Here is a 26,489-nt window from a genome sequence, read left to right on the forward strand (position 1 = left end):
ATGAACCTTTCACGAATCCATTCACGGAAAATGTAAATAATTTGATGAATTCCGTGATATAATTCCGGAAATATGAGCCTTTTACAGAAAAAAGGATCGACTTTTTTTACAAACGTATTCATACAAATCATATTTGAGCTAATGTCATAATTATTATATATAGCCAATGTCCGTAATCAAAAATCATAAGATTATCATATATTATCAAACAAATTTTTAATTTAACAAATAGAATTTAGGGCAGTGTCATTTATTACGTAATATTTTAGGGGGTGGGAGGGTATTTGAAGGTTATATAACATATAAGTGTAACGTAAGATTTTTCATATTACATGGGGGTGGGTGGGTATAAGCTTATAGTAAATGGATATTATGTAATAAATGTCACTGCCCTTAATATTTGCTTCACAAATAAGTTTTGTATTAAATTTTTCAAGACAAATATATTAATAATTAGCCTAGTTTTTTATTTTAAAGCATATTGATAGATTAACTTTTTCGATCGCTGTTTTAAATAATTAAAATGGCAGTAATGCGAAATTTTCAATTTAAAAAAAATACACAAACATATGTTGGTAGGGAGAGGTCTTGACGTAATTGTGAAAATTATCTTAACTATGGAGAGGTCTTATTTACTTAATTTATTTTCATAGTAATATACATTTAACATGGAATCACGATCTTATTTGTCCTTTTTCAAACAAAAAAAATGGAAATCTCGATGATCAGAATCCCGTTATGAAAACACACCCCGACGCCCACAATCTAATAAATCATAATCCCGAATTTCAAAACATTGTTTAGTGCTTCGATCTGGATGAAAATCATCCGGGTTACACAAAAACTGAACTGGATTGGATTTACAGCTGATCTCATAACGCCGGCCAGAATTACAAATTCGTGTAACATTGCTTATTTTCTGGTGTCACATGATATTATTTCGGCCAGAATTACGAAATTATCTAAGACCGCGAAATTTTCATAATTTCAATTTATTCAATACTTTATTTTTAAAAAAAACAATTTCAAATTATTTCAGCATTGTCTCTTACTATCGTTTAACATTTCTTTAAATTTTGATATTTTTATATAAAGAATTACTATAGATAGATGTGTTGAGTTAGTAAGGCAATTTTAAAATGTTAAAAAGAGATTTGTTACTTCTTTTAAAAAATTAAAGAATCATTTGAATCAAATTTTATAACATTAAGATTTTAATTTTTAAAAAAAGTTGTTATAATTATATAAATTTTATAATATCTCAATTTTTGTAATTTAATCTGAGTAATTTTTCATTTAAAGATAATAATTATTATTTTGTTTGAATGCAAAAATGATTCTTAACGTTTTAAACTTCAGTTGATCAACATGTGATGCAAGTGTTTTCGGTTGTTTTCACTTTTCAGTATTTAAAATGTTTGTTTATGGTCGCACTTTAGTGAAAAAAATATATATATTTCTATAAATAATTTGTAAATCTTAATTATATAAAGCTACGGTGCTATACAAAAAATAAATAAATAAAGATTCATCCAGATATATATCCGGATCGAAGCACTGCTCATTATCCTGACACTTTTTTATCCTGACACTTAATATCCTCATGAATAAAAATAATTATTAAATTCTAATCAGCAGGTTATTAAAAAAAAATTATATCTTTACACAGTATGGGGGGTCTGGTATAAAATCCCGAATTTCAAAAATCCCGTAAATCCTGAACCAGCCATCATTATGCTTAATACTGGTCAATTTTTCGGGATTTTGACATTCAGGATTTTGTACGGATCCTCTTTTATCTTTTATCTTTATGGGTTTAATACAAAATCCCAAATGCTTTATATGCAGAACATTACATTTTTATTTAATATAAGAATTTTTTTTTTAACTAATAACATTAATAAATTAAATTTACGAAGTATGATTATTAAAATTATTAAATACATATTAATAAAAATATAATTTTTTAAAATAAAAACGTTAATTTTTGCGAAATATTTTAAAAAATCATTATTACATATTTGATATTAATTGAAATAACTAGCAAGTAAATTTCTATCCAGTACTCACGGTTAGATGATCCCATTAAGCTGAAGAAGTAAAAGTTTTCCGCAGTATACACAAGCTATTTGAAGCCATTGGAATAAGATATTATTTTGAAATTTATTATATAATCTTTGTAGTTTAGAGAAGGCCGCCAATATGTTGGTTATGGGTTGTTTTGGGAGATGTTTAGATCTGAGTAGAATCATAATTAGGATTTTGTTCTGGTGTTAAATCTAATATGGTTTTGTTAGTAATCCATGAAATTTTTAGATTAATTTTATTTAGTACAATGTAATTTTCTTCATTTCTTATGCACAGTGAAATTCGATAAACCGGATCTATCAGTTCCATTAAAAATATCCGGTTTATCAGGATATCCGGTATAGTGAAAAAACTTCGATTCATTGAAAATCTATTATACCAAATTTTTAAAATTTTTTCATGCTAATAAAACTAATATACACTATATTTTAATTTTTTCATCTTAGTTTTAAGTCATAAAGGGTCATGAAAAAACAGGGTCATTTCACCGACAAACTTTTCACCGACAATCATTTCAAATATGAGATATTTTATTATAAAAACTTTTTATTTAGATATTTAGTTTAGATCTAATAAATATTGACTTACTTCCATCTTAGACGGGTTAGTAGATAAAATAACATATAGTTATATCTATTGTATTTTTTTTTTTATTTTTTTATATATGTTATTATAAATTTCATTAAAATAATTAAAACTAACAAAAACTTTTTTAATTTTGATCATCATAACAAAAACATTAATACATTTATTAAAAAAAACAAACTATTGTGAAAATTATGTGCTATTCCCCTAAAATCTATAGTATTAGTTTTTTTTTTGTATTTTATAAAATCTAACAAAGAAATACGTGTTACTAACAAAAAAAATTCCCCATTTCATATAAAGATATATTGTAAAAATATTTATAAAATTTTTATATTTAATTTTATATATACTGTATGTCAGTGAAACGTTTGTCGGTGAAATAATTGTTGAAGTAATTGTCGGCTTAAACGCGACCCCATGAAAATGAATATATAACTTCAGCCGGAATTAAGATCTTATAATTCTGGCCAAAATTAAGATTTACCGCATCACGTTACTTAAATTTTATTGGTTAGATCCGGTTTATCGAATCATATCTGATTATCCGCTATAGCAATAGCTGTTGACCATAATCCAAAATTTAGGCCGGAAATCTCAAAAAGAATCTGAAACCCAAATTACATATATACCTGATTTTCCACTCCAGCAAAAAAGTCCGGCCTCCCTCTTCCAATACAATAAATCTTAACAAACTTATTGGAATTTTGGATTGCACCATTATTAAATATAAATACAAACCAGAAGTATTTTCATCAGCCATTTAAATATTATTAAACAATTTATTAATTATATCTTCTGATTCAGCTGTGAGAAGTGCATACATGTCATTTTTTACACTATCATTATAACATTTCATAAGGAATAGGATGAATATACAATCCACATATGTTAAAAGCTTTATACTACGCATTTATAATAATAAATCATGATTAAATGATATCATAGTTATTAAATTTAGCATGGAAAATCATATTTAATAAATAAAAATTGCTAATTTTTTTTTTCAAATTTCATTTTAAAGCAATATACTGTATGTCTTGTATATTCTATTATATTAGAAATCAAGTAATTATGTAATTTTCCTTTTTTGACTGCACCTCTAATAGAAAAGCGCATGTAAATAGGGAGAAGGTAAAATGCGTTGAATATATTCCAAACTTTTTTATGAAATCCTTTTCTTTGCATTGAATTTTACCAGCATGCCTTTTGCAAATATTCGAATCTCTAAAGGATCACAAATACTCCAAAATTATTGATCAGATGGCTAAATTTTTATTGGTTAGAAATTTTGAATTTAAAAATAAAAATCGCGTACGTCCTATAATTTTCACAAGTGAATTTCAAATCATAGAATGAGAAGTATGAAGGCCTAACTTAAATTAAAGACTTGTAATAATTTCTTCAACGAGAGCAAAAATATATAATGGAAAGATTGACAAAAGAATACTTTAAAGTTTAAACGAATAAGTCTATTAATTGTTATCCTTACAGATATCTGATACATCAGATTATGAATACATTTTTTGTTAGTAACACTAGGCTAATGAAAAACAATTGAATAACGTTGTAATGATTTTTAGATTTCTATAATAAGGTTAAAAGTAAAAAGAAAATTTCTATTGAAAAAAATCTAAATATAATCTAAATATATATAGGAATATATTCATCTAACAAAAATAATCTAAATATATATAATAAATAGCTAGAAAGTAGAAACCATAACTGATAAAACTGAAAGCTAGAATAAGCTATTCTTAGGCTATTCTTTAATTTTCATTACTTGATATGAATGCTTTATACCAAGATTTAATATTTTCATCATCATCACTAAAAGTTATCTTTTCTTCATCAACACCAGTACTCTCACTGAACCATGAATACAATTTTGTTTTTTTAAGTTCTTGAGATTTACTTATCCATTTTTTCATTAAATCGGAATCTCGGAGAAAACAAATATATGGTGAATCATTATATAATTGATTGCTAAAGGGATCATCAAGCCTTTCATAATCATTAATAAGTTCTTCTCTATACATTAAAAGTCCAAGTTTACCATCTTCTTTAGCTTTATTAAATTCGCCACTAATAATTTTTTTTTTTATAAAAATTTAAAAAAAAGTTAAATTTATTAAAATAAATATATATCTAATAATAAATATACTTACTTCATTAATGCAATGATCATGTTTAATAAAACAAGAACTAAAGTAACATGAGCTAAGAAGAATAATAACTTTAGCGGCCAATATTCATAAACATTCAAATTAAGTGTACTCCAATAGTATGTGGAAAGTATAGCGTTCCACATTGTATCAAAAGGATTATCCGGATTGGTCTCTGTTAAAGTTAAATTCTCAGTTTCATTTCCATTTTTTAATGTAAAAGTTGGATTTGATGGATTCAGATTAGTAAATGATGGATGACCAAAGAGAACAAACCTATATTTTATAAATATGAAAAAAAAATTAATTTTCTTTTAAATAGACTTAATACAAAGAAAAAATAAGTAAAAAAAAACGTAAAAGTTACATTGAATGCCCAAATCCAATTGTTAATATAAGCATAAATCCGAAAAATGGTATAATAATTTTTAAAATATTTCCAAAAATAAATATGTTTATTGCCATAATTGAAAATAATCGTGACAATAAGAGCTTTAGGAAATAAATAATAAATTAGCATAAAAATTAAAAACAAATATTTGTTTAAAATAAAATTCATTAAACATTACCAATTCAATCCAAAGTATTAAGGTAGTTACTGATGCTGCAAGAATAATCCATTCACCGTAATTTCCATTAAATATCAATATTAAAGTAAAATTAAACATACCCAAAACGATACTACTTAAATCAAGTATATTAAATAATGTAAAGTAATTGCTTTTATACTTCTTCATTTGCGAAAATTCAATCGCTAGTAAATATATTCCAGTATAGTAAAATAGACCAATTATATGTTTAGGTACAAATTCCCTCACATCACTAAAATACAAATCCTCCTTATCACTTAAATACGACCACCAAGAAAGAAAAGAAAATAAGCCTAAAAATATAACGTATAAAATTAAAGGTAATATCCAATATTTTCTTGTTTGATTCCATCTTGAGTTCATAACTGCTTCCATAGCCGGGATATTAAAAAATGTACCTTTTTTCTTTTCAATTTTAAGAAAAGAACTAAATTTATTATTATCTAAATTTTTGTAACCAGGTGGAAATAAGATTTTTCTCAAAAAATATACAATTCCAGTTTTTGCTTTAATTTTTGGATCATAAGTTGTAAAATTTGGAAGTGGAACCATATAAATATCGGACAATATATCATCACTATATTAAAGAAAAATATATCAATATCTGATTTAAAAAATAGTGAGTTTAGTTTAAACAATATTTACCTTATTGTTGCATAATTGAAAATATTAAAAGAATTTATTGGTATAAGTCGCGTAAGTGGTACATATACTTTTAATGTATCCTTATTAGCCAATGTTTGAAATATATTGCTTGAAAAGTTATATTTCATTTCTCCGAAACAAGGTTTATAGTATAATGAATTCAAATAGTTATCTATATAACATTTTAATAAAAAAATTTTAATAAAAAAAAAAAATTTAATAAATTAAAATAAAAAATCATTATATAATAATAATCATACCATAACCATGTTCGGATAATTTTGGCAGAATCTTTGTAACATTAATCATCCAACCAATATGAGCCATGGAATTTTCAGAATAATACTCTAATAAATATGCCAACATGACAGAATCTCGATCTATAGTAAATAAAAAAAACTTTTTAAATCAAGGTACATTAAATAACAATGATAAAAATAAACTTAAAAAATACTAACTTCGACGAGAATCACGAGATTTACATATTAATAAAGATAATTCTAAATTATTAGCTGATTTTAAACAAAAATCCGAATCAACATACAGTTTCAGATACGATTCCAAATCATTATAATATGGATAAGAACCGTATCGACTTTGGGGCCTATGTAACTTTTTAGCACTTTTCTCTTGAGGGTCATTATTATCAAATAGAATATATTTGATTAAAGAAAATGAACGTGAATAAATTAAGTATGCCATTAAAGGATATTGAACTTCCATAAGTTTCCAATTATCAGGATACTTTTTAATGAAATCTTTAATAATATTTATAGTTCCACTAACAAATTTTTGATTCCTTTTTTTAGAAGTAATATCCTTTGTATGCATATATAAATAAGTGAGCGATTTACATGCATGAGTTATAATAGTAGTCATATCATCATTAATTTGAAACTTTGGTGGATTACGCTCAATTATAAGAATATAAACGAGATTCGAATTCTCAAAATTTTTGAAATCATTCAAATTTTTGAAATTTTTAGACTTAGGTTTCCAGACTTGGATACTATTTTGACCAGTTATAAGAAGAGCACTCTTATCGTTATTAAGAAATTTACCAATAACACGCTTACTATTATTCTGATTCCATGGCTCTAAATCATGTGAATTATATTCATGCTCATCGGTCACCCTGTCACTTTCTCCAATAGTGGTCTTTTTTATATTTGTATCTAATATAATTCTAAATTCCTTGTCGTTAAGAAATACTATTGTCCCATTTGCTTTTGTTAAAATATGATAATATTCGCTACAATTCAATAGAGTTGAAATATCATTTTCTGATAGAGGAGTTTCTGATAGAGTAATATTATCTTTAGAAATATTAGGAAAGTAATCATTTAGACATCCTAATATAAGCCAAATATGAAATTTAACAGAACCATCTTTGTCTTTTTCGATAATGAATAATTTTTTATCTTTTTCAATAAATTCTAAAAATTTAATTTTACAAACACTGTCAAATCTTTTTGAAACAATTTCAAGGCCACTTTCCATTAAATAAAGTACAATGACATTATCACCATAAGAATAAGCAAATAATCTTGAATCAGTTGACACTGCAAAAATTCCAGGTTCATTATTTCTTGAAATTAAAAAATCGTCTTCTCCATGATGTCTGTGAAAAACGTTCATCAACTTTGAAGTATTAATATTATATATTTCAATATATTGCATTTGTTCATTATCACTTGTGTCAGTCATTAAAAATTCCTGATATCTAGATTTCAAAAGATATTTCCAATTTTTCTCTGCATCTTTGACGTTTTCTAATTCTTTAAATAATTTCCTAGGTAACATATAGCTACATTCTTCAGATTTTCCATTTAGTTTAATATTTAATTTTTGTATTTTCATATAATTCATGCAGATAAGTGTTGCAATATTTGAAGATCTTTCGGAATTTTTCAAAAAACTAACAATTCCACCAAGACGATAGTCACGGCGCATTGGGGTGATACGATTATTTCTAAATGAAAATTCGTAAAGTTTTGTCATCCCTTCGCTAGAACTCCAAGACGATAGAAATTGTTTATCAACTTTAAATCTACGGGCATAGAAAGAGTATAAATCGGTAATAAGTACCGTACAAAAAATGGAAATAAATACGCTCAGTGAGGGAAAGAACATAAATGTATCCATTAAGGGAAGGAAAATAACAATTAAAATAAAAAGGAGAAAAAAGATAACGAGAAAATAGCGACTGAAAGTTATAAATAATTTGTTAATGCGGTGTTTTACTAGAGCTAATATTATATTAGTTTTATTAATATTAATTTCTTTTTGATACATGTCATTGTTAGTTATACAAGAAATTGCAACCAAGCCAATATCATTTCCATTGTCAATGATGTCAGAAACCGCTAAAGACCATCCAAGTAAATTCTTAGGAATAGATGTTTCAAACCAATTTTTCTCGTGAAAGGATATTATTGCACTTGTCGTCACCTTTTTAATTACTATGGAATAGTTATCTGAAAATTAGAGGGAATTTAACTTTTTAATTTTTTTTTTTAGTATACAGTAGTAGAAAGTCTGAATATATTTAATAATTTAACGTTACCATTACGTGGACTAAACTTAGCTACCATCGAACCATCTGGGCTAATTGCCACATAATCTATGTATGTATAGTTTCCACTTTCTATATCACTTCCCATGTTTTTTTTCTTATATCAGAATACGAAAAGATTTTATTTTCAAAAAATAAAATTTTTCCTTAAAAATTCTCGAGATTTATTTTTTGCTCTTTTAAGTTGGTAGATATACTTCATTTTTTTTTATTTCGGAGAAGTTCGGCGAATAGAAGTTATACAACATTCATTGTGTTGGGCAAATATCAATTTTCTTTCAATACCTTACTCTGGCTTTGCTAGAAAACTCCTTATTAGGCAATCGTGTTCACTGTCCAGCCACTAAAAAAAATCAGCTTTCATTTTTCTTCTTTTTTTAGAATTATTATAACGTATAAAAAATATTTGTCATCACAACAATTTTTTTTTTATTTAAAAAATTTTGGTTATGGTAAAACAATAAAATATGGTAAATACTGTACATACAATTCTTTCATGATGTCGTAAGACATCATCCAACATGATGTACTTTCTATAATATACTTTATGCGGACTTATCGGTTTCAAGTTACTTTTTATCAGCATGCCAAAATTTCCCTATAATTGGTAATTTCATAAGGTTTGGCTTTTTTTTTATCAAAATCAATAATTTTTTTTTAAAGACGGGTACATGCCCCTTTATTTAGTAACACTAAAATAAATAATAATAATATAATAATTTTTTTTATTTCTTTTTTTTTGATAAATGACACTACAGTCAACTCTCTATAAATAATTTCAGTGTTGGCCTTTTGGACTTTTGGACTTTTGGACCATTGAACTACTGGATTTACCAATTCCATTAAAATTTGGACTATTGGACTATAGACTTCGTCCAATAGCTAGCAATATGTATTTTTTTAAAAAAATGGAAACATGAATGCTTTATTGATGATGCATTATAATCACTTAGTAAAAAAATTTTCCTAAGTGAAACTTTTTACCCAATATATGTGACCATTAAAATTACATGTAAATTAGTTTTTGGATTGATTTGTAGTGTTAAAAATTGGCATCTTTCATATACCCGATAGCCCTATTATAATGGTAGCCGATCAACCGTATTAATATCAATAGTGGTTAATTATTGCAATTATAAAAATTGTTTTATTTATTTTATTGTTTGTTACATGTAATTTTTCTATTGTTATAAGTACGCGTTATTCTACATGATTATATTAAATAATGATCTCAAAGTCTAAAAAAATAAAAACATTTAATGGTAAAACTAACATGCGAAAAAGAACTTATAATTTTGAAATTAAAGATTAAAATTACATCCAATGTTCTAAATAAAGGAACCAAAAAGTCCGTCCTAAAAAAAGGAAAGGAAGGAATATCAGTTATGATATCAGTTATGTTTCTAAATCAACAAAAAATTAACCCTTCCTACTTACAATTTTGAATCCTCCATATCCAAGCAACTTGAAGCCAAATCCTACAAAAAAAAAAGAAGAATGAAACGTTAATAAACGTTTCCTAAAAAATAAAGTTTTGATATATCAAAACTTACACTTGTTATCTCAGAATCAAAGCCCAGAATCTATAAAAAGTAAAAGAAAAGTATTAGTAGCCCATTTCCTTAAATAAAAAAAAAAAGAAAGAAAGAAATATGACATCTACCGCTTGAATGCTATTTTAAGGAGCTGTCAAGTGAAACCTACGAAAAAAGAATACATAGGAACGTTAATAAGCGCTCCTTAAATAAAAGTAAAAAAACAATTAAAAAATAAATGCTTTTACTTCTACAATGTGATAACATACCCGTGTCTTAAGGGTATTTAGAATGCCAAAGCTTACTAATTTAAAAAAAATAAGAAGCATTAGTAGTGCTAAAGCTAGTGGCGAACTCCCTTCTGAAAAACTTACCATCTGGATCGTTATATCAGAAAGGTCAGAACCTACAAAAATAATAAAAGAAACATCAATACGTTTCTTAAAGTTTATTTCGAAACCCACCCAAAGAAACTAACTTACTATTTAGAATTCCATACTTGAGAAACTGAAAACTATAAGAGTAAACAAAAAGAAATGTTAGTATATTTCTTTAGTTAAAGTAAAAAAATGAATTTATCAATCTCATAAATATAAAAGACAAAAGTCAAAAAACTCTCACTTATTGATTCTTTAACAGAAATTTTACAGAGAAAAAAGACAGTTGAGTGTTATGAAGGTATTGTAGGTGGAGGTATTTTAGGTTTTTTGGAGTAACTAACTAGTCAGCTTTCTTTCTATACCTGTGACGAAATTTTTTGAGTTTATTAAGAACATTTTGGAGTTTTTACAAAAAATCATTTTTTGCAAAAAAGAGATTTTCTTGCGATAAAAACAAAAAAGCGGTGATTGTTGTGGAACATACGGATTGGTAAAATCAACTTCAGCAACGTGATGATCATGTGGAAAAAGAAGTCACTTTCGAAATTCTCTAGCAACGGATTTTGTCTGTTACCGAGAAGCTTTAAGTTTCACAAGTTTATTAGACAAGGATGTCTATGGGATTTGGGAATGTTGACAAGGAATGTTTTTGCTCCTGGAGAGTGATTAAGTATTAAAGGTTTATCGTCCTCTCTTCATGGTTTTTAAAAATAGAAATTGAAATCCGCTTAAGATCTTTCCTAAGAAAGCAAAAAGAGAAGAGTAATTGGTTTAGTTTTTTTTTAGGAATTTGGTAAATCAAAAAATAAAAATAAGGAGAAATAAATATAAATTTTTAAATTTTTTTTTAATTTTTATTTGCGATGAAATATTGTAATTAGAATATAAAAGAAAAAAAAAATTCTTTCCGAATTAGATCGTACAAAGTATATGATAAATCTGATAAATCTTCCAGAATTTTTACTGCGCAAGAATTTTCACTGTCCACAACGTAATCTCTATGAAAAAAGATAATAAATCAATTTTAAAATAAATTTCATATGTTACTAGTTATACGTGTTTAAATTTCTTTGATAGGAATATTTTGTTCGTTAGAAATCATATGAACAGGATGAACAGATCTTAACAAGTCTTTTAACAGATCTTAGTATTATTGAAAGTAAAAGCAATAAATCTTTTTTACTATTTAACTTTTGTAATTTAATATTTAATTTTGTGTTCTCGAACTATCATTAAACAAAATAAGATCAGTATAAAATTTATCTTAAATTATCTACTTAAACTATTATTTCTTGCCTTTATCTTTTAATGAGATTTAATTAGGGCTAAATACTCATCTAGTTCATTAAATAATTTTGATGATTGTATTATTTTTGAAAGTATAGTAAATTAGTAATTTATTTTTTTTTATAGAATTGCCAAATAAATAATACAGCCTGAACTTTGGAATTATAATATATGAGTATATAAGAAGGAAAATATTTTTTATTTTTATTCTAAGAAAAATATTTTAATGCTTCTTTTTTTTTATTGTAATTACAATACAATATTATAATTATTATATAGTATTATAATAGGACCCTGGAAAATACATAAATAGGTAAGGTCCAGCTAAAAAAATTTTACTATGGGCTCTTAGCATTTTTTCAGGGCCAGAACTATAATAATACTAACCAGTTTCTAAATTAAAAAATTAAATTTCTGGCTGGTATTATCTAAAAAGGAAGGAGCAACTTGAGATTTTACCTAATTATATATTTTTTAGGGTCCTATTATAATTACTATCAGTATTGTAATTAGAATAAAATGGCCAAATATTTAATTTAATAGTAAAATATTTCAACTTTTGAATTGCTATTACTTTATTAAAAATTACTTTATAGGAAATTTAAAAATATAGTTTTATTAAGCTTAATCTGATTTATCATTATACATTTATACTTTATCATGTTTATTTTTTTTTTTAATTGAATAGTAGTAATTTAAATTTCATCAAATTTAATTATTGAGACTAAGTTGTATGTACTGTAATAATAAGTTGCAACAGGATTCTAAACAATACTAATATAACTTATATTTAAGTTTGTTATATTAAAATTTTGCATATTATTATAAGGTATTTTCAAAATTTTATTATCTTATATATCTCTATTTTTAATATAACCAGTAATTCAATTTTAATAAAATTTATATTATTAAATTCATCTTGATAAGAAGATTCTAATAATAGTAAATTGCATTTTTAGCTTTATATTGACAAAATTATACTATAAAATATACTGTATTTTTACTTCAATATTTAAAATTTATTTGAGAGTTGTATTAGTATTATTTGGGATTTTATTGTATCTCTTACTATTACAACATAAGGTAGTAATTTTTAAGACTGTCAAATTAAGGTTACTGGAGAAATTAGAGGATTTTAGCAAATTGGAAAAATGTTAAAATAGCAAAACTTTACTAAAACTATATAAAAGTTGGTGAAACTCTAAAAAAAAGTGAAATTATTATAAATACTAAAACTGCCAAAATTTTGCTAAAACTATAATAAAATTATAGAAGAAACTTAATTGTAAAATTTTGAAGAGATTTAGCCATTTAGGCAAGCAACTTTATGCCAAAAAAATATGAATTATACAACTAAACTTTGGAATTATACAAGTAAAAAGAATAATATTTTTATTTTTTAAAAAAAATATTTCTAATGCTTTTTTTTTTTTTGTAAAACTATCAAATAAAAAATACAAATTATACAACTGAATTTTAGAATTAATATTCAAATATTAGAGAAATTTTATTAAATTATAGAAAAATTTAGGCAAATTTTTAATATAAGATTTTGCATAAAAGTTACTGAAATTATAAGGTAAAATTTATATATAAAAAATTTTAAAGATCCTACTATATATAGATAAATTACATACAAAAAAGGAATGCTGCATTAAGTGTTTTGATTTTTTTCTTTTTAGTCAGTTAACCAATAAATTGCTGGTAAAATTATTTCTAATAAATAAATTTGACATTTTTTACAGAAACTTCTATTATAAATAAGTATGATCTTATTATAACCAATACTTCTCTTTAAATATTTTTATCATAACTCAGCATGGAAAAGGGAGTCTTGTACTCTTGTTAACATTTAAACTCATGGTATCAAAAAATAACATACTGGTTAGTGCATAAATAGGAATTATTTACCATCAGTTTAAATTTGTATGATTTTGGAATTATTATCACAAATTCTTTGAAGTCTTCAAGTATAACAAGCACACTAACAATAAGAATTACTTTGAGTTTATTCCTATTTTATAATGGGAAGGGAGTATTGTCTTGAGAGTTTCTTCAGACATTTTAAGTATATAAATCTGATCAAGCAATCAGCACACGTGATCTTATTTAATTGTAGATCATAATTAATTGCTTTCTACGATAAACTTCTATATCTCGGTAATAGGCTACTTAGATGATACAACCTGTCTTTCTCATTCACTGACATATATGGAAGAAAAATTATACACAGCCAACTCCTTTTACCGTATGGCAAAGATTAAAATCAACACTGATAAATATAATCCTAAATTACTCCTTATGTTCCATATCAATCAAAAACACGTGATGTATATTTCCAAAAAATTAATCATGTAAATGCCTAAAGTAGGCGAAATTTTATTGACTTTAAGATACGATACATAATGGTTCAGAAATGATAGAGTTGGCAATGAGATGTATGATGCTACCAAAGAAGGAGAGAGTACGCGGATCCTAGGGAGTCCCAGTATCAAGTTATTTCTTTACTCTCTCAGTTTTCTTATAAATATATCTACAAAATTTTCTCACTCACACAGATAATATAGAAAGTATCTATTTTAGCTAAGTTCCGCAAGAGAGCTCCAAGATTAAGTAATTTCGAATATACAAAATAAATTCGGAATTAGAAACTGAAGCAAAAAAATAGTAAAGGACAAAATTACCGATCCATAAAATTTACACCGCTGACGATGCTGAAGTCGATTAGATAAGATAATATCTCATCATGGGGAATTATTTTATGATACTGCGCCTATTATATGCGTGATTTTCTCAAAGGTCAAAATGCCGATACATAACAAGAAGAGTAATATGTCTGTTTTATTCTGGAACATCTATAGAGGCGGGAAAATCGATTAACATCGCGATGATGTGTTCCAAGAAGCTATCCGAATAATAAACCAAACATACCTTATTACTAATATACGAGTTCGTTTGATTATAAATATCGATGATACAAATAGTGGCAAGTTAGATTGGTTTTATTAGTTTCGTTCGATTTTTATTTTACTTGCACGAGGCGGATAAAAGGGTTTACTAACTAAGGCCTCACTTTTTTATATAATTTGCAGTGTGTCTAAGAATTGATTTCGGAATGTTAATATGATCGCATCACGAAAATCAGATCAACTCGCGCTCCTTAAATTCTACCCATATGCGAAGATCAACAAGGGGACATCGGTTTAATCCGAAGAGTTAACATCTTGACTTATGTCAAGGGTATATGTTGGAACTTTCAGGAAAAAAATGATTGAGATGCCTTCCTGGATAGCAGCTCAGAATATGTATTCTTGTGCGACAAAATAATGGATCACACGGCAGAATCTGTGTAACAACTGAAATATCCGCAAAATTCCCACAAATAAAATTTTTTCACTCTTTGTTCTGATGTCTAATTTGGACCAATAGCATTTCGCAAAAAATAGTATATAAGTCGAAAATGTCCATCAGACTTGTTAAAGAAAACACGCTCGCGAACGCTTTTCCTATCCATAATAGAAAAAAATAGTCTTATCGGTGACCTCAAAAAAGTTATCAAGACGGAAAAGGCACCAGAGTTCGACAATTTTCCTGCAACAGGCTCAAGCTGAAGTTGCCGGCGATCACGCCTAAGAAGAGTATTCATAAAGTATGGAGTCTAGATGATTTTGAAATAGGGAGACTTCTTGGCGAAGGTAGTTTCGGTCGTGTTTATAGAGCAATAGAAAAAACAAGTAATATGGTTGTTGCTATCAAAGAAATGTATATAGAAAAAATTATACAGGATAATATGGAAGAACAACTGGGACGTGAAGTGAAGATTCAGTCGCGTTTGAGACATCCAAATGTCTTACGCTTATATACACATTTTTACGATAAACATCACGTATTTTGGTGTTGGAATATGCCTTAAATGGAGCATTATATGATCATCTTCCATTTACAGAACATAAAGCAGACAATTATATGTCAAAAATAAAGATTTCGGATTTCGGATTGGCGATTCATTCAAGCACTTAATTACTTACCACCTGAAATCGTCAAAGAATTAGACTATGACAACAAGACGGATTTGTGAGCATTTGGAGTGGTATGAAAACCCCCTTTTAAGGTTGGGAAGGCTCCTTTTACGGATAAAGACGTAGAAAGAACCTATGAAAAAATTGAACTTGTTAATTATAGAATACCAAAACAATTTTCTTCAGAAGTTAGAGATCTCATTCGATCTTTACTTAAATCCAACCCGGAGAAAAGTTTGCTCCTCGATCGTGTTAAAACACACACATGGTTTATGAAGAATTTGTATCTATACATATACAAGTTTTCTATTTTTTCGGGTGCGAGAATCACTCCACAGAAGATATGATTGATTTAGTTCAAAAAATATGTTCCAATTGCGGATTACCTAATATTCTTACACAGGATAATAAATGCGCTGACTGTAACACCTACGCCGAAGTAAAAGTAAGAGTACGTTTGGCGAAACAACTTCGAGTGAAAAACATTCTAGAAGAAAACAATATTCCATACGAAACTTAAGTTATAGTTGAACAGCCTGTGCCAACTGCCACTTCGAGCCGTAAGCAGGAATTGCTTGACCAACTCGCTCCGTTGCAGGCATTACTCGACAAGTCTGTTCAAGTTATGAAAACGGGATAATAGCTTACCTCCGGTTGTCGCATTACAGAGTTCGATGTCGTCGTTAGTTCGAAACGGACGAAGATTGCTCAAGGTGGTGTTTTACCGAATATTCATCAAAATCTTTTGCCCAAGAAGTCAAAGAAAGGTGCAAAGTGGACCGTGAATATCGAGCACGCAACTCTCGAAGGCTTTAAAAATTCTATACGCGCTATAAATCAGACTTCAGCACTCGAGAATGATGGAGCGGTGCTTAACATGTTAAATGACAGCGGAAAATATTCACCTAAGAACGATCAAGCTCTTTGTGAAATGCTTCAGCTGTTCGTGTCAAAAATAATCTCAAGTTTACTGTGTTTATCGAGGCGCCATCAAAACCCTTTTCAGATTGGTCTTTCCTGAAGGTATGCCAACTTTACGGGCTCGGTAAATCAGATGATCCTTCATTATCTGTCTTTCCGCCTTTCACTTGCGAGTGCAAAGATCTGAAGGACGAACCTTCTCAGGTATTACTTAAAAATCTTATAGTCAAACTGAAGGCCCATCTCAAGACCATTCCAATCAACGGAAATGAAGCATCGAAATCACAATATGTGTGTTTATACTTAGTTGCTGGTGCGAATCTATTTTGAGCTTCGACTAGGACATAGCCCAGTTGATTTCGCAATTGATCTACTCCAGAGTCCAGACCGTAAAAACTGTTGGAGGGATAGAAGTAAAAGATGAAGATTTTTTATAGGGTATTATTCGCTTGAAGGCGTAAGGTGAGATAGGAAGAGGGATCATTTGTGGATAAAGTATTGGAATTATTACAGATGCGAAAGAATGGTATTTTATATTATGTTCACTTTATAAACAAGGAAGACTGAGATTCAAATTATCAAACCCGATATTGTCGTGTATGATAGTGAGGATATGGAAAGTATGGTTGAAAGAGTTCTAGGTCATATTGCATGATTATTGGAGGAGGTGCAGAAGCCAGATTCAGCTGTTAACGTAGATAAAGAGAGGAAATAAAAGGGTGGGGTCATTGAGTAATGTTACGGAAAAATCAGATACTATAGATAGATCTTAGTATAGAAAATTCGTCATGATCATGGTAAAGTCCCGATCCTTTTTATTTATTTCGCACTTCGTCCACCTGCGTCCCAAATTTGTGTTTTTAAAAAATTTATTTTTATGATCATATACGCACACGATAAAAATTCAAAATAAAGCTTTTTTTTATTATATTTTTGTGAGATAAAAAAGATAAAAAAGCCGATTAGCTATGTAAAATGCGGATTTTCACGTCTTTTACATAGTAACAGGAGGGAGTTCCTTCCTGCTACTCCGCATACTATCTAAGTTTTCGTTGATATCCATAAACCAATATCATCTAATGTGCTAATGTAACCATCTTTTTTCGTGATGTTTCTTGTTTTCATAAAACCCTTGAACCGTATTCTTTTTGATTGTGCACGAATTTCCAATGCTACGTGAAGGCACATCTCTTCCAAATTGTTCTTTATCGTCCGAGTCCAGACGATAAGCTAACACCTCTGAATGTTATTGGGCCTGAACTTGCCAAATGTAGCGAATTAAAAATAATGAATGCATACAGTCATCATGAAATTTTTAGGTAGATCGATATCCTACGCGAATTCACATCGAATTTTGTGGATCTACGCCGAAAATACCACGTGTATTTGGAAAATTTTTAGAACTATTCAGTGGATTTTAAGTGGAAAAAATTTCCTGATGGTAGAACATAATTCCGGAAGAACTTTCAGATAAGATTGGCTAGCCACACTCAGCTGATTAGTTTCGACTGGCTGAATTCTTCAGACAACAGCATGAACTTCAGTGGAAGCATTAATTGAGGTGAAATCATTTTCGGCAGGCTTCTTCGATGGTATTAATCTCGTAGTAGGGTTATTAATAGATATAAATAAATAATTCTGTAGTATTTATACAATTTGTATTACCGTATATAATTTATTATTGATAAAGTGATTTATGCTTTTTTCAAATAAGAATAGTTTGCTAAGAAATTTGTAATTTAAAAAAAATTGCAAGCTGTAACCATTTTTTATAAAAATATAAATATATGTAACCAATTCATTATCTAAATGTAATCAGTTATTTTTTGGTCATATGTTGCGCAATACTGCGTTGTCATATTGTTGCAATAAAATTACTAGTATAATAGTGTTAAAACGACAACAATAGTAATGCAAATTTTGATGATTGCATCCTACTGGGTGGATATAGCTCATGATAATTTGTTTTCATGATAATTTGTTTGTATGGTATATAAACTTAATATCAATAAAGCATATATAAATCATTAAAATAATAATAATAATAATAATAATGCAAATTACACCATTTATATGTCATGAGCTAATTATTTTTATCATTTAAATGTTTTAAATGAATGCGCATATATCCCCTCAATGTATTAAATATAATAAAAACTCCGATGAATTTGAAAATATTGCATCAACATTATAATTTGATGGCTTCTTTGTAACATTACGGGAAAATGTTCAACGTTGCAACTTTTTGTTGTAACATTACACAGACTTTTAAATAAATATCGGAAAGCTTATTTTGAAGCGGCATTTGTGGTTATTTTTGCAGTGTATCATTTCAAATTATTTGTTATTATGCTCATAAAATGTTTTTTTTTAAAGGGTTTATAAGATTATTGATCATTATTGATCATGATCTTTTATTCATAAAATTTCGAAATTTTATAATGAAAAATTCCGTTATCAGTTCTTTTTCTTTTTTTTTTTATTAATCCGATATTTCACCAGAATACAAATAATATAAAATGTTCATGGCGCAATAAAGAATTAAAATCAGATTATTTGTTTATTTGTGATCTGCGAGATATATTTACGTTTGTACAACAAAAATTAAAATTAAAAACCCGAGTTGCCGTTTTTAAATGATGTACGCAAAAAATAAACAAAATAGTAATTGGATATTAATTTTGCAGAATTTATATTAGAAAAGAATTAAAGCACCATCATTATTGATAAATTATTCGACTATGATGCTGATTAAGAATAATGCTACAATTATTAATATTAACATCTTCATCAAGAATGTATTTATTTCTATGATGATCTATTATTAATACACTAATATATTTCGCAGTATTTTTTTTTTAAAAAAAGTCCGATAAACTTATAAAGTGATTGGTTTATTCATATTATTCGCAAATATTTCAAAACAAATACGCAATTTTTTTTCTTCATTCAACTTATTTAATGATTTTTAATGAAGTTCGACCAATTTAATTTTATTCATGTAATATTATTTACTGATTAATTATTGTTAACAAAACAATATTCTTTATTTTGAATATTGTGACACAGTCAGTGTATTGTTATACAACGTTTAACAAATAGTTTCTAATCATCATTATTTAAATTTAACTTGAAACAATTTGTTGTTCTGTTTGTACGTAAATTAATATGTAGCAAAAAAAAATTTTTTTTTTTTGTAATGGAAATTCTATGATGAAAATTCTAGATAATCCTTACAGATTATTCTTTGTTAAATTTATTCAAAATCTCTTATCTCACGTTGCACACAATTCTTTAAATTATTTCCAGAATTTGCTAACTATTCATTATGGAAGGCATACTTTTTTTTATCAGTTATTTCTGATGGATCAAAAATTTTTGTAATTTGTAATTAAATGGTTTCACAACATCGATAAAGTCGGATCTAGCTCTTTTAAACCGAGTGGTTTTTACTTGGCATTTTGACACAATAATAATTGTAATAATTGTCGTAAACAATAAAATATTATAATATTATTTTATTTAATAATAATTTTTTGTATACAGAAAATTCTTGAAATAAGAAATAGGTCAAATTTTAAATAAAAAAAGAAATTATAATAAATATCAGAAGAGAGATAATCAATTTAGTTACGTGATATATATACAGTATTGTTATACAACCTGATTATTAATAATAAGTTACGTGTTATACCTTGTTTATACAACCTGATTATTAACAAGTTACGTGTTATATACTGTATATATTAACAACAGTTACTATCCGATTTAGATGAACAATCAAAAAGCCCATAATGTAAGGTTGTATCTCCAATAACATCAAAGTGTTCCGCATATCGAGTTTTCTGTAATATCATGGATGTATTGCCACAAACTGGAATAGATTCATCGACTTTAAACACATGATGATCATCCAATACGAAAGAAACTGGAGCTTCTTCAATAGTTCCTTTATAGGTTGCTACTTGTCCATAATTTTCACAACGATCCTCGAAAGGTAATTTAAAAGTACGAACTGTGATAGAATAAAAATCGATCATTCCCACTTTTTGTTTGACTTCCGAATCATTCAAGTCGATCTTTTGTTTTGATAAAATTCGATATTCAGGATAACCTAAGCTTGTAAGTAAACGTCGAAAATCCTCAATATAAAGCGCCCCGCTTAGGCATTCTCCAAATAGAACTGGATCTTTTACAAGAGCTTCTGGAATTCTACTTCCTGAAAAAACATCAGAGAAATATAGTTCACCTCCTGTCTTGAGAACTCGAAAGATTTCCGAAAATGCTTTCTTCTTATTAGTAGAAAGGTTAAGAACACAGTTTGAAATTACAACATCTATTGATTCGCTTTCAATACCGGCTGCTTGAAGGTCTTCAATATATCCTTTTTTGAAAATCACATTAGGTTTATCGTATCCGAATCGATCCATATGGTAAGAGATATGATTATTAGCAACTTCAAGTTGTTCATCAGTCATATCAATTCCGATTACTTTACCCTCTGGACCAACCAACTTGGATAAAATGAAACAATCTCGACCAGAACCTGATCCTAAATCTAAAACTGTCTTTCCTTTTAACGCGGGAGGGACAGGAGAACCACAACCATAAAATTTGGAAAGAACTTCAGGATGAATATCTTTCATAATTGCCTTTACGTTCTCTGGGATGGAATCTTTTGCGCAACATGCGCTAGTTTTTAAATCTTTGTTGGTTTTAAGAACATTACTGTAATAATCTTTTACCGATTCGATCGCTTGTTGTTCGTCTCTTGTTTGTTTTCCGGTTTTAGTTTGATCTTTCTATAAGAAAAATAATTTTGAAAAAAAAAAAGTTATTAAAGGTAACAAATATTACGGTCAACTCTTTCTAAGTGCACTCCCCTTGGGACCATAATGAACGTGCACTTAGAGAGAGTTGACTATTATAATTTTCGACACGTTTATATATTCAAAAGAATTACTTACAACACAACATTTTTCAATCTTAGAATTCATTATTATTTATTTTATATTATTTTATATATTTATTATTTTTTTTTTAATGATAAATTCACTCTTTTTATCTTTTTAATTTAGGGAGTGTTATATGATTATTTTGATGGAATGATGGGAATTTTTTTTTTTCGACCTGCATTTTTATAGTATTAGTCCTCGTGATTTGACTCATTTGACTCTTAACTTATTTGTCGTACTAAAATTATGTTTGAATTAAAAATTCTCCTATTAAGGGGAATTTTTAATTCAATTATAAGGTGATCACCATACCTGGTTTAAACCGATAATTCCTGACCTGCCTAAAAGAAGGTTTTATCAAATATAATCAAAAAAAATAATAAATAAAGCTTATTAATATAAAAATGCTTTATTAGAACAATCCAAAACCGAGAATTACATATGTACTACGTATTGTGCGAATCTTGTATTATATAAATAAATAAAAATAGAAATGAAAGAAATATATTGAATTAGGGAATTAATTTATTAAATAAAATAATATCACGTATATTGTGGCTAAAAAAAATGAATTTTTAATTTTTTTTTTCTTTTAAGTGAAAATTAGTCTTAATTTAGCAAAATAAAAATACGGATTCATACTAAATGGATATTAATCCGGATTACCCGACGGAAGTACTTACTATACTCAACTAGTTTGTTTTATCAGGTGATAAGATTAAAAACATTTAACAATCCTTTCACTGACATGTAAATACTTTTATACTATTTTATACTAGACCTGAAAGTTTTAAAATTCAATAAATAAGTTTCCAGATTTATCTAGAATACATTTCAGAACATTTTCTAGACGTGTTCCAAGCATGTACGCATGTACGGATTTTTCCAGGACATCCGATATCCTTCCTTAATATACTTTTTAATAATAATAAGTCGAAAATTTTTTTTTTTTTAACGAAAATAGATTTATCTTAACCGGCTAAAAACCGGTTAACCAAGTGCTCAACCAGTTAACTAACCAGTTAATATTAAAATATTTTTTTTTTGGCTACAAATTGTACAGATTTTTTTACTAGTTGTCGATAAAATTATATTTCTTTTTTTAACTGTTTAAAAGAATACGGTATGAAGTTTGGGAGCACGTGACCGCAATTACGTATGTCTGAGCCACATTTTATAAATCTGGCCAGAATTACGACCAATTAATTTTAACAAGTTGATTTCCTAACTGCTGGTTAACGTCTTAATTTACTTATGAGATTGTTCTTATAATGATTATACTATAATAGATAGCTTTGAAACCATCAACAAGAAGAATCCAATAGGTCTAATTTGGCCATTTTCTTTTATAGCAGCGGAAAATCTTCATTAGAAAGTAGAAACAATAAATTACTTTGAGTATCATTTTTTCTTATTATAATATTAGTAAATTTCGTTTATAATAACCTTTTAGCCAAGTTTAATTAATGAAGCTAAACAATTTAACTTGTCTATAATGAGAAATCAATAGTTTTAGTTATTAGGAACCGGGTTCGAAACTTCGGTTCTAAAGTAATTCGAAGCAATTGCACCATTTTGGAGATCATTTTTTACTTTATTGAATTAAACTTATTGGCATCAATTTTTTAGGTAAATTTACTTATTGGAGTAAAATAATTCGACTCATCTGTATTTAATAATTTCAAAAATTGTACGAACTACTTAACATCCCTATTCTAAATCTACCATGTGGGTTTCTGATGTTCCGACAAAAGTATTCTGGCCTAATGAATATAGCAAGTTGGCCAGTTCGAAGAGTATTACTTGAATCAGCTAGAGTTCAGTAAGATTTGCATTTTCCAAATGAGAAAATTTTTCTTTCAATTTATTCTGTAATGTCAATATATCTTTCAAGTGTAGTTGAAGCTTTTTACTCATTCTTTAAAAATTTTTTAGATGTAAAGAATAAAAAAAATCAAACGAAAAAAATAAGATACAACAATAAAATATACTATATTTATATTTTATACCTCATTCTGATGAGAATTTGATAATTGTGTGAATAACAGGGGATAAATCAGTTATATCCTTGTAATTGGAATAGTAAAATTTTACTTTAGAATTGGAACATGATCGGCTTATTTTCATGTATATTCGCATTTTAAGTAGGGACTTTCATTAATAGTTTTAACTTTTATAATTGATCATTGCCATGTTTTTTAGAAACGCAAAAAAGAAGGTATCATAATAAGAAAAAAAATATCTTATACATAGAAATATATTTATGACGATAAGATGACGGCGAGATACGGTTGCGAGATGACGAATTATACCAGGTGACAAACGCGTCAGATATTTTAAAGAAAAAGGAGGTTAAGTTAAGATCACAATTACAAGCCAATTTTTATTGGGTAACAAATTTTCTAAATTTGGAAATTAATGGGATTTTCGTATTATTATTTACACCAACAATAAATACAAATTGCATATCATGAAACGCTACTACACTAGTAAAGTATGACATGTTTTTAATGTAAAATCACCCAAAATGTCACGTAAAGATTAATATATTTATATTTTTTTTTCACTTCTTTTGCTTTTTATCATTATTTTGTTGCGTTTAAAGTTTAATATATTGAGTTTTATTTCTCTCTCTACATATACAGTATATGCCATATATACAGTATATGACCGCCAAAAGATTAAAAAATTATTATTTGATAAAAAGCATTTGCATATTAGTATTACATTATAATAATAATATTATTAATGAATATGTTGTTTCACAAGGAATGTAAGAAAGTTGCATATTTCGAAATAACGATATAACGAAAATATAAATATTATTAAAGGAGCGTATAAGAGAAATATTAATTACTTATACGCTAGATAACTTTTTAATCATTGTAATTAAATCGAAAAGTAGTAGCTAAAAAAATTATGTGGCGTAGCTCATCAAATAATCACAATAATCACGTAAGATTCACACTCCTTTTATGACAATCATGGGATTTTAATAACCGTGGGAAGATTATTTAAGTATGTGCATGTGAATTTTTCTTCCCAAATATATATATAAATAACATTTCATAAAAAGAAAGTGTCTTTTTTTTCTTTAAACCGTCAAAATTCATGGATATTAATTTCTCTGATCAAACTTTACCAGGTAAAAAAATTAATTTATTATTAATTATTATTTTAAATAGTGAAATTTAAATATTTTTTTAATATTGATCTTTTTAGAAATTGTTGCGGATCTTCTTTCTCATGATGAAGCAGTATATAAAAAAGTGTTAGATACATTTTTTACTGAGGATGCAACTTTATCTCATCCACTATTAAATGTTTATGGATCTCATAACATTCGTAAAGTTTTTCGTGTTTGGGCTACTTTTAATAAACATGAACCTGAAATCCAAAATAAAGAAGATATAGTTTTCGAGTATGTGATAACTTTTTTATTATCATTTCATCGTATAAAAAAATTTTTTTTTTTTGATTTTTAACTCTTGATTTTACATTTATAGTGGAATTACTGCTGTTATAAATATAAAACAACATATATGTCCAAGAGTTTTCCCTTTTCTTCATTTTGTCGTACCTACTATAACAACTCTTAGATTTCGTGAAGAAAGAGATGGATATTATTATATTTACAGAATGGAAGATAGTTGGACTCTTGAAGGTCTTTTTCAAAGTGTACCTTTAATTAGTTGGTGTTATGAAACTATCGTTCGTAAACTTGTCTTTGGAAAATTAATTACTGGAACTGGTTATTTAATCGATAGTGCCTCTTCCTATATGAAAAATAATTAAATCAATTATATAGTTTTTTTTTTATGATAATTTATTAAGTTTTAATTTATTTACTAACTATCAATTTTTTAAATATTCGCTTATGAATAAATTCTCTCGAAATATTTCTATATTTCACTTAAAATATTAAATATTTATAAGTACCAGTACAAATGCGGTGAAAATTCGAAAGAAGATTTAATATCTGAATTGAAGTTTTGTGCGCTTTGCGTTTGCAACTCTTTCTTTTAATATTTCTTCTTTTTGGATAGTTTTCTCAATTTTTGTGAAATAAAAGTTTTGGTGATTTCTAAATTTACAGTTGAAAAATTACATCAGAAGATCTGCAATTTCAGCCATTTTGTTAATTCTGCCCCATATTTCCTGGTACAGATCTATAACGGTTTTGTTATCCACATAAGTTCATGAAGACTTAACATAATCGTCTCGCGTAGACATTATTCATGTAATCTAATCACAACTTCCAAAATTGTCCTTAAATTATATAAATATACGTCGTACAATTTATTCTATGTACCATGCTTCAGTAAAGAATGCAATGCATTACATAATTTTACATATATCCGCGAAAAAAAAATACAATTATATCTTTTATCTTCTCGATTTAAATTTTTATACCAATCAATCGCTTTGTATATATCTTTCCCAACCAATCGAGCCAGTTCTACGGTTCTTTTATTCCAATTCCATTATTATAACGGAATCCTGTATCATAATCCTATGTGATAAAAACCAGCCATTTTCGCTTTACAACATCTATTTCTTTAATATAACAATATCAAACTTGAAATTGTCTTCGTCAGCTATTCTTACAAGATATTTAAAGACTATTTTATGCCCGATCCATACTGATAACATAGTATTGTGATCAGATGATCGAATTGACGAATAATTACAATCATGATTAAAAATACCCAAATATATCAGTTTACGTCGTGTTAGTATAATT

The 26,489-nt window shown here is 27.2% G+C and overlaps 4 protein-coding genes across 4 annotated transcripts; 1 reads left to right on the forward strand and 3 right to left on the reverse strand.

Moving 5' to 3' along the window:
• Positions 1–4,442: 4,442 nt before the first annotated feature.
• On the reverse strand, positions 4,443–8,736 carry OCT59_027680 (uncharacterized protein; the record flags this gene model as incomplete). Its single annotated transcript, XM_066137154.1, has 9 exons — positions 4,443–4,758; positions 4,842–5,114; positions 5,206–5,330; positions 5,408–6,005; positions 6,074–6,245; positions 6,334–6,453; positions 6,532–8,123; positions 8,367–8,550; positions 8,640–8,736. 9 exons carry the CDS (start codon positions 8,734–8,736, stop codon positions 4,443–4,445), a joined length of 3,477 nt encoding a protein of 1,158 aa, XP_065993570.1.
• Positions 8,737–9,853: 1,117 nt separating this feature from the next.
• Positions 9,854–10,450, reverse strand: OCT59_027681 (uncharacterized protein; the record flags this gene model as incomplete). Its single annotated transcript, XM_066137155.1, has 6 exons — positions 9,854–9,886; positions 9,967–10,003; positions 10,086–10,126; positions 10,202–10,231; positions 10,312–10,321; positions 10,374–10,450. The coding sequence occupies 6 exons, from the start codon at positions 10,448–10,450 to the stop codon at positions 9,854–9,856; spliced, it is 228 nt and encodes a 75-aa protein (XP_065993571.1).
• A 9,818-nt stretch (positions 10,451–20,268) lies between these two features.
• Positions 20,269–21,787, reverse strand: OCT59_027682 (uncharacterized protein; the record flags this gene model as incomplete). The annotated part of the gene is made up of 3 exons (XM_066137156.1): positions 20,269–20,453; positions 20,499–21,592; positions 21,758–21,787. 2 exons carry the CDS (start codon positions 21,785–21,787, stop codon positions 20,537–20,539), a joined length of 1,086 nt encoding a protein of 361 aa, XP_065993572.1. The 3' UTR covers positions 20,269–20,453; positions 20,499–20,536.
• A 3,042-nt stretch (positions 21,788–24,829) lies between these two features.
• OCT59_027683 (uncharacterized protein) lies at positions 24,830–25,668 on the forward strand. The gene is made up of 3 exons (XM_025326998.2): positions 24,830–24,890; positions 24,968–25,166; positions 25,252–25,668. Exons 1-3 carry the CDS (start codon positions 24,857–24,859, stop codon positions 25,538–25,540), a joined length of 522 nt encoding a protein of 173 aa, XP_025173380.1. The 5' UTR covers positions 24,830–24,856; the 3' UTR covers positions 25,541–25,668.
• The last annotated feature ends 821 nt before the right edge of the window (positions 25,669–26,489 follow it).

The sequence above is a fragment of the Rhizophagus irregularis genome, chromosome 7 (assembly GCF_026210795.1).
Source record: "Rhizophagus irregularis chromosome 7, complete sequence".
Lineage (NCBI taxonomy): Eukaryota > Fungi > Glomeromycota > Glomeromycetes > Glomerales > Glomeraceae > Rhizophagus > Rhizophagus irregularis.

Bases quoted from the DNA above. Each gene is read 5' to 3' on its own strand.
- OCT59_027683 (XM_025326998.2), top strand. From the start codon at position 24,857: ATGGATATTAATTTCTCTGATCAAACTTTACCAG. The intron at 24,891-24,967 runs GTAAAAAAATTA...TGATCTTTTTAG, and splicing joins CTCTGATCAAACTTTACCAG to AAATTGTTGCGGATCTTCTT. The intron at 25,167-25,251 runs GTATGTGATAAC...TTACATTTATAG, and splicing joins AAAGAAGATATAGTTTTCGA to TGGAATTACTGCTGTTATAA.